The 11,567-nt window shown below is 41.5% G+C and overlaps 1 protein-coding gene across 1 annotated transcript in view; it reads left to right on the forward strand.

Moving 5' to 3' along the window:
* Positions 1–10,464, forward strand: part of LOC111722797 (protein ZNF738-like) — a gene marked incomplete at its 3' end in the record, with an annotated part of 41,076 nt that extends 30,612 nt beyond the window's left edge. The window contains exon 4 of the mRNA XM_023509132.1: positions 10,369–10,464. Coding sequence (XP_023364900.1) covers positions 10,369–10,464 — 96 coding nt within the window. The remainder of the gene's footprint in view (positions 1–10,368) is intronic.
* Between the last annotated feature and the right edge of the window lie 1,103 nt (positions 10,465–11,567).

Consider the following 11,567-nt stretch of genomic DNA (forward strand, 5'->3'; position numbering starts at 1 on the left):
AAAAAAAAAAAAAAGAAGAAAATATTCTAGCAAACAGGGCTTCGGCATGTCAAAAATGGTCTATGTAAAGGATAATATTTGCAAATGTAAATTTATGAAAAATTTTGTATGTGAATAGGTTGGCCTAACTGAAAAAGGAATCTCCAAGTAAGTGTTAGTTTTCTTTTGAGGCTGTTTAAAACCTCATCAGATTGCTGTGTATTTGCTGAAAGTGACAAACAATTATTCTGCATGAATCTGCCACAATAGTGTTAAATCTGCTGCTCTGTATTTTCTTCTGCCTGCCTGAAGCTGTATTTCTTAGTTATGGGTGTTGAGATCAGTACTCAAGGTTATGAGTTACTCCTTTGAAACTGAAGTGAAGAAAAACAGGAGTGAACTTTATCATTTTAACACTAGACCCTTTTTTTCATATTGCCTGACATTTTCACTCCTTCCTCTGTGTCTTTAATTCATTCCTCATACCTCTTGGCTTTTTGTTGCTAAGATAAGATGACAGAATATGTATGTGTAACTGCTGCCAGCCTTGAAAAACGTATTTTTCTTTCGCAAGAACTGGCCAAACTGGACCATTTCTGGTAGTGGTACAAATTTGAGACTACCTGCTCTCCTTGCTGCCCTTTTTGAGTTGTGACTTTCTCAATCAAGTAAGGTGTTTCAAATTGATTTTTCTCCTGCTGCATCAGTGGTGTCTCTTTTATAAAACTGTGGCCTTGCTCTGCTCTTGGCTTAAAGCTCTAGTTTTCCACCCCTAAAGTGGAAGCCAATGGTGTGTATTAAACCTCCTCATAGACTCCCGAGGAGATGCAGGAAGACACCCCAGATTCTTCTGAGGGTGAATTAATGGTCAGTAGTAAAATGCAAGGCAGACAGGGAGGTCATGTTAGCAAAATGACTTGGTGACACAGGCTAAAAAGAGTCACCCTGGCACAGCAAGTCTGAAACTCAGGAATTAAATGTAGAAAGTGGGTGCAGTCTTGTTAAGGGATGCCACCTGCCACTGGAATCTGACCTTGAGACTCTGGGGGAGAAAATGCAGATCTCAGCCTAGTCTTGCAGCCTGAGATGGGCACATTGTCCTCAGGTAATACTTGGTCCATGGCTATGATGCCTTTATGGTCAGCCAACTATTTGGTACAATGTCTCTAGGAATGCCCAGCCCAAAGGGTAGTCTACCCTCTGTTTACTTATGGAAAGCTATGGGCCAAGGATTTCTAATAAATACTGGGGCGACATATTCATTTCTTAATACTTCACTCTCCCCTCTGACTAAACAATCTGGTTATGCAGTAGGAGTGACAGGATAGCTGGAACACAAATTCTTCAACCTCTTTCATGGTTGATTGGAGAAAAAGAGTTAAGTCATCAGTTCCTTTAGATGCCTGATTTCATTGTTTTATTGTTGGGGAGAGAATTATTGTCCGAATGAAATACTCAGATCACCATTTCTCCAGAAAACAATAGCCTTCCCATGAAGATACACCATGAACACACCTGGTAGGTGTTACACTAGTGTCTGGAGGATGACAAATGGCCAGAAGAAGCCAAATTTACATCCAGGTAAATTTCTCTTATCTGGGAAGAGGTCCCAGATAACCCAGGAAACCTCAGGATTACCTCAGTAGATTCACTAATACCAAAACTGTTCACACCCTCTGAAACAGGAAGCATTAGTAGACATAGCCCCTTTGATTGACAAATTTATGAGATATGGCTTTCACAATTTTGTGTTGTGGAATAACAAATGCTACAAATACAGATGAAAGTCAATCTGTTACCCAAAAAACGTACAAATACATAATTCCAAAACATCAATTAACACATTCAGAAAATACCATTTAATTTTCTTTTTTTCTTTTTTCTTTTTTTTTTTTTTTAGACAGAGCCTCAAGCTATCCCCCTAGGTAGAGTGCCATGGCATCACAACTCACACAACCTCCAACTCCTGGGCTCAAGCGAGTCTCCGGCATCAGCCTCCCAAGTAGCTGGGACTACAGGCGCCCGCCACAATGCCCAGCCATTTTTTTGGTTGCAGCCATTGTTGTTTGGCGGCCCGGGCTGGGGATTCGAACCTGCCACCTTAAGTGTATGTGGCTGGTGCCTTAGCCACTTGTGCCACAGGCGCCGAGCCTTAATTTTCTACTCATAGAATCAAACACAGAAACTTGCTTTAACTCTTGCCAGAATAGATTTTTACTAAAGCATTACTGTTCAGTGAAACTACTGACTGTATAAGATTTGTAGGGCATACAGAGATTATTATATTTACGTGAGTGAACTTCTAATATCTAATTCTGATTACTAATTTCTAGTTCTTTGTCATTAGAAATAACTGAAAGTGACACTAATTAAAATAGGTTTATAATAACTTTATGTATAATGCATATGATTTAGATATAATGAGAAAACCTAAGCACACACTTAAAAGTGACCTTTCTAAATGAAGGTAATAAACAAAATCTGTAATTGTACATCTGTTAATTTGAAGATTGCTCAATATTCTTTATTTTTATTAGTTACCTAATTAACCCTTATGATACTATTCCAACTATGAAGACCTGGCTTCTCTCCTGAGATCACAGTCTTCTATTTGTAAAATCCTCTAAATTCATTTCCCAAGAACTGAATCAAATATTAAGTCTCAAGATATTTGCTTCCTTCATTTCACAAGGAGAACTTCAGACTATACACTTTATGACTTAGGTGTACAGTAAGAGTAATAATGCAATAAAATATTTCTAGTAATAAACAATTTAATCTCATGTGGTACAGCACACAGCTTTAAATACAGGAATTGTAATTTATGATATAACTTATGTCTAAAATACTCTGGCATATTCACATGCTTCTCACTGCCATTCTTGCATTATTTACAAACAATCAGTTTAATGATGGTTCCATGCTACACACGATTGATGAGGTCATGGCCAGAGGTTCCAACTAAAGATCTTTCTAGAGCACTGAAGAGAATTCAATTCAGTTCCTGCACATCATGTTGCCTCATGTCACTGCTGGTCTCCAAGCAGCCATCAGTGAGATGTGTGGATGCAACTTCCTGGTCCAGGACCAGGAGCTGAGCAAATAAGCGCTGTTACTGCAAAGGTATAACTCAGACCTTTGCATCAGGCTTATCCTTATCTTTGAACAAGGATATTGCTTGTTCATTTCTCTTCTTGTCGAAGAGAACATAAAGCTCTGAATTCAAGTGTAAAATGAAATGTCCAAAGGGAATTGAGATGACAGGATCCACCCTGATTTCTGATTCCACTTACATTGGTGAATTCTGTAGGAGCAGGTGGCTCCAAAACTTTAGTCTTTAATTTTTTCCCTTGTCCATACTGATTATTTGTCACACTGGAATAATCCTCTCCAAATAGATCCCCAAACATTGTACTACTAAGTACTACCTGGCTAAAGCACAGTGCCAGCCCCAGCCAGAACGCACACTAGATAAACTGGCCCCAACTGGGTGCCACCCTGTTGGCGAGGATGTGACTTTGAAATGTGATTTTCTGGCTCAGCGCCTATAGCTCAACCGGCTAAGGCACCAGCCACGTACACCTAAGGTGGTGGGTTCGAATCCCCAGCTCGGACCTGTGAAAACAACAATGACGGCTGCAACCAAAAAATAGCTGGGCGTTGTGGCAGGCGCCTGTGGTCTCAGCTACTTTGGAGGCAGAGGAAGGAGACTCGCTTGAGCCCAGGAGTTGGAGGTTGCTGTGAGCTGTAATGCCACGGCACTCTACCCAGGGGGACAGCTTGAGGCTCTGTCTCAAAAAAAAAAAAAAAAAAAAAAAAGTCTTAAATGATTCAGCCTCTGGGCTTGACCTCTGCATTTGCATAAAGATTTGGTCTTGAGATTTTTACTTTCCTTTACAGGCCAATGGCTCAACCAATACTTGAATAAACTTTACATTGCCTCTCTCATGGGTCCTTGATAGCTCCTGTCTTCTGATTATTTTCTTTTTTTTAGACACAAAGTCTCACTTTGTCACCCTCAGTTGAGTGCCATGGCATGACATCTCACAGCAACCTTCAGCTCTTGGGCTTAGGCGATTCTCCTGCCTCAGCCTCCCGAGTAGCTGGGACCACAGACACCCACCACAATGCCTAGCCATTTTTCTGTTGTAGTTTGGCTGGGGCCGGGTTTGAACCCACCACCCTCAGTATATGGGGCTGGCGCCCTACTCACTGAGCCACACAGGTGCCGCCCTTCTGATTATTGTCATTCCATAAACCCTCTTTTATGCTACCTGTGTGGTGGCTGTCTGGTTCCCTTGAAATTATGTCCATGAGCTCAAGGAAATGACCCAAGACCTGTCTGTTGTAAGAGCAAAGGGAAATTAGAAATACCAAACAAATACCCCAATTTGAATATAAAGATTTTGCTCTCTTCCTTTTTCTTAAAAATTTTTATGTAGAAAATCATGTATGTAAATGTTTTCTGCCTCTTTGAAATGTAAGTACATAATTTTACCAAATAAATAATCTTTTTACCTCTTTTTGAAATTCAGGTTTGTCATACTCCAGGGCCCAGGACTCATTGCTTTGAAATATACATAGTCCTGGAGATAGTGACCTTTGTCAGAGTTCCTGTTGTGGTGCCGGACCTCCCGTTAGTGTGCCCTTGGCTCCTTGTTTGAAACTTTCTTCCATCATGTAGACAAATAGAAGATTTTTCTGTCCTTTGAATATAGTCCAGTATAAACACAAAAGGCCTTTCCAATTAGAAGGTGAATTTAGGTTGAACTATATATGACCAATGGTGCTGTCACGTCTTCTAAGTGAGGACTAATTATGGTGACTTTGTTGATCTTTCCAATCTCGGAGATGAACATCACACTTTGATTTAATTGTGTAATGTGGCAGTTCTTTTTCTGTCTACCATTTTGAAGGTTATTTTGGAGTTGGAAAGAATTATCTTTGTAATTAGAAAGTACTTTCACACACCCTCCAGAGTTACCAGATATGATATAAACACAGTAGAGTCCCAGCTAGTGTTACTCTAGGTGGCACTTTTCATCTCGGCCTACCTGTCACAACAGACAATTGTACAGCAAAGTCCATGCTGTCCCAAATAATGAAGCCACAACGGTCCATCTGCCTGTTTTCAATATCTATTCTTGAGCAGTTGTAGTACACAGTGTTACAAAAAGTGCCCCTACAGTCACAAAACATAGGGAAAATGCAAAATTAAAGCTCTATGTTGTATCTTTATTTACAAAATAGTTGTTAAAAAAATGTCATAGCTTGGCGCCTGTGGCTCAAGCGGCTAAGGCGCCAGCCACATACACCTGGGCTGGTGAGTTCAAATCCAGCCCAGACCTGCCAAAAAACAATTACAGCTGCAACCAAAAAATAGCCAGTCGTTGTGGCGGGCGCCTGTAGTCCCAGCTACTTGGGAGGCTGAGGTAGGAGAATCGTTTGAGCCCAGGAGTTGGAGGTTGCTGTGAGCTGTGATGCCACAACACTCTACCCAGTGTGACAGCTTGAGGCTCTGTCTCAAAAAAATAAAAAAATGTCACAATACAGGCTGGGCGTGGTGGCTCATGCCTGTTGTAATCTTAGCACTCTGGGAGGCAGAGGTGGGTGGACTTCTTGAGCTCATGAGTTTGAGACCAGCCTGAACAAAAAATGAGATTGCATCTCTACTAAAAATAGAAAAACAGGCAAGAGGATGACTTGAGCCCTAGTTGCAGGTTGCTGTGAGCTATGATGTCACAGCACTCTATCCAGGGCAACAGCTTGAGTCTCTGTCTCAAAAATTTCACAAAACATTTACAAAGTATTCTCTATGGCTTGGCCATCTCTTTTTAAAATTGATATTATTAGACTTGCAGCTGATCCTGAGAGTACGAGGCCAGAAACTCAACCTGAATCACATATGTGCACCGAGTACACTTAAGAATTTCCATTTCCCCATTTGTCCTTTTCCCTACTTCCCACGTATGTACACAGGGCCCTAGCTGCATCCACATGTGACCAAGCCTCAAGTTTGCAGTTTGCAATTTTTAATCCAGGTTTTTATTCAGATACTACTTCCTTCTGTCGGCTCTAGAAATTTTAAAGGGTCAGCATAGAAAGCTATGTTTCAAGATTGTGGTGGGTGGTTTTCCCTGGAAAGAGAGGATTTGTGTTATTACAAAAGTGTTGGGCAAAAAATAAATGAATAACTAAATAAATACTGGTGGTAGGCGAAGTGGCTCCCACCTGTAATACTCACAAGGTGGAAGGCTGATGGCGGTGGAATGCTTGAGGTCAGGAACTTGAGACCAACCTCAGCAAGAGCCAGACCCCATCTCTGGCCTCTGTAGTCCCAACTACTCAGGAGGCTGAGACAAGTTCACTTGAGCCCAGGAGCTGGAGGCTCCTATGATGGCCATGGTACTCTATGGAGGGTGACAAAGCAAAAAGATAAATAAATAAAAGTGTTGAGCAGAAGAGACTCTGCTGTGTTTATTTTCTCTAGCTGAGTGTTACAATAGTCTAGGAGAAGTAACACCAGCAATATGTGAAATTGCTAAAGAAGCCACTTCCTACACCCACTTAACCAGAAAATCTGAGGCAAACCCCAGGTTTACTCATCATTCCTGAAGCCAAACTCAACATATAAGAGTTGTTGGAAGAAAATGCAGTTTATTGGAGAGCAAGATGGGGAGATAGCTGAATAATGTTGGAAAGACCACCTCATGTTCCTCTGCTAACCAAAAGGTGGTGGAAGGGGAAAGGAGTTTGGGAAAGTATGTGCAGGAGCTTTCTATGTGTAGATCCCCCGGCTCGTTGCAATGGTTTCTTGCCATCTGGCAGTCTGCTGGACCCTGACAGAAATGGAGGTTAACTGCTCAGCATCTTCCTTTATAGGCAGTTCTGCAATCTTGGTTCTTTGGTTAATTGCTAAACACCTATTCCTGAAATTCTTAAGCAAGGACATAAATAGCCATTGTAAAAAAAAAAAAAAAAAGTGACTATTTGCTTCAAGATAGAGTAATTGCTGCTCTTGCAGGATCACTTAGAGGGGCCCAGGATACTGAATGCCTTGTGTGGTTATTAAAGCCTGGGAGGTGATGCTTACCTGAGTGGTTCTCAGCCCAGGCTTCCAGGTAGGATTCCATGCCCAGTTTGAAGAAATGCCGTCATCTGTGATTCCGCTTTCCCACAGATTCTATTAAGTCTGTTTCCTCCACATGGTATTAATTATTACCTCCATGTGATGCTAAGATTAGGCCAGTGTCAAGCATGAGAGTTTTAAAATGTGTTGAGCCTTTTCTCCCAAGGGAGGTCACAGGGCCAGCCCTGCTTGTGCTTCCTGGGGACAGGACAGCACCACCACCATTACCTTGCCATAGATGAAATCGCTAGCAGAGAGGGCAATTGAGGGCAAGAAATATGAAAGTCACACTTTGGCCTTTATGTGAAAACTCCTTGTTTGTGATTGTGTCCTGTAATAAAGAACAGGATTCATTTCTTTTTTCAAGTTTTCTCAGCCTGTGGATGTGGTGGGAGTGGGTGAAGGGGTTGTGCTGATGCCCTTAAAGCCATATAATCAAGATGCAGGTGGAATATATAGCCTGGTAATCTCACCTGAGAAGGAAATCAAGGGCAGGCAGGGAAAGAGAAAGAACTGGTTGCTTCTTAGCTAAATGTGTCCTAACGCAGGGCTGTGACTGCCTTTTCTCCTGCAGTATCTCGCGTTTGGAAGTTGAAAACCTTCTCTGCTTGTGATATTCTTGCCTCATGAACTTGTTTCAAATACTCTTTTGCCCTTTTCTTGTAATAGTGAAGAGGCTCTGAGAAATCCTTCTCCCCTGTGTATACAGCAGTGTCTTCTCTCCATTCTCTCCATCCCAATTCCCATATGACCTGGAGAATTTTCATCACAAATTTATGTCTATAAAAAATTATGTTCTGTAATTCTGCATATGTTCCCTTCGTGCCTATTTTGAATGGAAATAAGTAGATCCGCATGTTTCCCGGTGTGGATGATGTTGGGTCATTGGATGTCAGCAAAGAAGGGGGCTGTGTACTGTTCAGTTTCAGTCCAGAAGCTCCCTCAGTGCTGTGTAAAATAAGGTGACACATGTGCAGTTTTACAGAAGATGGCATTTATGGCCTAAAGTAACTCAAAGTTCTCAAAATCAGAATTATTAGAAAAGCCTTCATTTCTAGGATGTTAAGGAGAGTTTTTAAAGATAGCATTAGAGATTGGGAGATAGGGCAGATACCTGTCCCTTCAACTTTTTTTTTTGAGACAGAGCCTGAAGCTGTTGCCCTTGGTAGAGTGCTTTGGTGTCACAGCTCAGAGCAACTTCCAACTCTTGGGGTTAAGCGATTCTCTTGCCTCATCCTCCCAAGTAGCTGAGACTGCAGGCTCCTGCCACAATGCCTGGCTATTTTTTGGTTGTAGTTGTCATTAGTATTTAGCAGGCCCAGGCTGGATTTGAACCCACCAGTGTATGTGGCTGGCACCCTTGCCACTGAGCTTCAAACGCCAAGCCTATAGTTTCAACTTTGAAAAAAAATTTTTTTTAACTGTTTTTTTTTTTTATCAGAATATGATCGTGTACTTTTGGGAGAGTATCAACTCATAGGCACCTTCTGAGATTCTCTTTTTATACCTTGTTTGGAAAATAAAGGCTCTAATGGTTGTTTACTGGGTCACCTTCAACTTGGAAAATCCAGTCTAACATGTGATAAAATATTATTTATCATGGGACAGAAATATTGTCATCCCTGTTGAGCTTATTAGAAATTCAAAAATGAAGCTTCACTCATTTTCTCCTAAATAAAAAACTGCGTTTGAGGCTTAGATCCTGTAGCACAGTGGTTACTTGCCAGCTACATCCACAAAAGCTGGCATGTTTGAGCCCTACCAGGCCAGCTAAACAACAATGACAACTGCAAGGAGAAAATAGCCAGGTGTTGTGGTGGGCGTCTGGAGTCCCAGCTACTTGGGATGCTGAGGCAAGAGAATCACTGAAGCCCAGAAGGTGGAGGTTGCTGGGAGTTGTGATGCCATTGTGCTCTACTGAGGGCGACACAGTGAAACTATGTCTCAAAAAAAAAAAAAAAACCCCACAAAAAACTGCATTTGACAAGATCTCCAGTTCATGCTTGTACACAGTAAACTCTTAAGGCTTCCACTTAGCTCACCAGGATATTTTCACGTAAGAAATACGCACAGCTTATAGTGTATAATGTAAGTAGGCGCAAGAATCCACATGCTCGTATTGGTGGCCTCATTTTTGCATCATAACAGCAAAAAGCACAGTTTCTACACTGGGATTGTGGGTGTTATCCCATCCTCTTTCCTCAGTGTTAGAGCGCACATGAGGGAACATCTCCCTGCTGTACATAATACTATTCAGTCATGTAAGTCAAAAGAAGTTCTCACCCACTCATTTATACAAAAATGAAATTAAATCTTTCCATAGCATCATGATAAATAGTGCTTTTTAGTTTTTCATTTTTTTTTTCAGGCACTGTTGACATTCAGAGATGTGTCTATAGAATTCTCTATGGATGAGTGGGCCTGCCTGGACCCTGCTCAGCAGAATTTGTATCGGGATGTCATGTTAGAGACCTACAGACACCTGGTCTTCCTAGGTGAGGATAACTTTTTTTTTTTTTTTGAGACGGAGCCTCAAGCTGTCCCCCTGGGTAGAGTGCTGTGGCATCACAGCTCACAGCAACCTCCAACTCCTGGGCTCAAGCGAGTCTCTTGCCTCAGCCTCCCAAGTAGCTGGGACTACAGGCTCCCACCACAATGCCAGCTATTTTTTGGTTGCAGCTGTCATTGTTGTTTGGCTGGCCGGGCTCAATGCGAACCTGCAACCTTAGGTGTATGTGGCTGGTGCCTTAGCCACTTGAGCCATAGGCGCCTAGCCGAGGATAACTTCAATACACAGTTCCTACTATACACTAAGCATTTCATGTTGTTTCCTTGTAGTTGGGTTGTGTATAGATTCTTCTTTGACTGCATTATTTTCAGATAGTTGTTTCTAAGGAAAACAAAAGTTTTTCAGAAAAGAAATTTTCAGATGTTATCTTGTCATTAATCTTAGCTTTTCTTGAGCTAATAAATATCCTCCCTTACAATGATGGTAATTTCAAAAATGTAGAGGCTTAGAATTGTTGCCCATACCTTTAAGTCTAGTTTCTAGCCCCAAATTTTATTTCCATAGTACTGGGTGGGGGAGGAGCATTTTAAATGCTTTTACAATATTCTAAGGTTTCTGTCCGAAACCTCTAATTTTAGATTATTCTTTTAGGATCTCTCAAATGTTGTGTTCTCTACTCTTCGAAGGTACTAGATTGTTAACTGGTGAAGCCCAACGAGCATCATGTTATCTTTTTTTCCTAATGAAACAGGGCTTGCTGTCTCTAAGCCAGACCTCATCACCTGTCTGGAGCAAAGGAAAGAACCCTGGAAGGTGAAGACTCACCAGGCAGTGGTCAAGCGCCAAGGTAGGTTGGAGTGAATGAAGCAGATAACACTGGTCAGGTCCCAAGTTGAAGGAGGAAACCAAACAATGCAAGGTGATTAGGGAAGCTCAGCTTAATTGGAAATGACTTCTGGGAAGCCTGAGTTTCTTTCTCTTGTTGTTACATAAAGGCACCTCTGTTCTTGTATTCATTTCTTATGTTTATTTTCTCATTGAGACAAAGTCTCATTGCATTGCCCATCAGACCAGTGTGCCATGGCATCAGCGTAGCACAGAGCAATCTTAACCGTCTTGTTTCAAGTGATTTTTCGGTCTCAGCTTCCAAGTAACTTTGAGCACAGGTTTCTCCACAAGGCCTGGCTAATATTTTTAATATTTTTACTGTTTTTAGTAGAATCAGAGTCTTGCTCTTGGTCAGGCTTATCTCAAACTTACAAACTCAAGCAATCCTCTCACCTTGGCCTCTCAGCTGCTAGGTTTACATGTGTGAGCCACCATACCTGGCCCTATTCTTCTTTTTAATTTTTTTGAAATTTGTCTTACATTGTCACCCTGGGTAGAGTTCCGTGGTATTATAGCTCATAGCAACCTCAAACTTTTGGATTCAAGGAATCCTCTTGCTTCAGCCTCCCAAGTAGCTGGGACTACAATGCCTGCCACAATGACCAGCTAGTTTTTCTTTTTAAGAGATGTAGTCTTGCTGTTGCTCAGACTGGACTCCTACTGGTTGAGCTCAAGCAATCCACCTGCCTTGCCCTTCCAGAGTGCTAAGACTATAGTTGCCTGGCCTTTTCCTTTTAATTTTTATAAGGAGTTTAGTTTTCAGTGATGTTCTTTCTAGTTTACAGTTAGAAGAACGAACTTTCTATGGCTTATCCAGAACTGCAAAATCTGACTGCTGTTTGATTGATTTTCAGCACATAAAAATATTTTTGTATTTTTGAGGATCTCTGAAACACTTTTAAAAAATTTTCTTTAAGCTCGGTGCCTATAGCTCAAGTGGCTAAGGAACCAACCATATATACCAGAGCAGGCAGGTTCAAATCCATCCTGGGCCTGCCAAATAACAGTGGCCACTGCAACCAAAAAATAGTCAGGCATTGTGGCGGGCACCTGTAGTCCCAG

This window comes from Otolemur garnettii, unplaced genomic scaffold (genome assembly GCF_000181295.1).
Source record: "Otolemur garnettii isolate 467f Iridium unplaced genomic scaffold, OtoGar3 scaffold00389, whole genome shotgun sequence".
In the NCBI taxonomy this organism is placed as follows: Eukaryota; Metazoa; Chordata; class Mammalia; order Primates; family Galagidae; genus Otolemur; species Otolemur garnettii.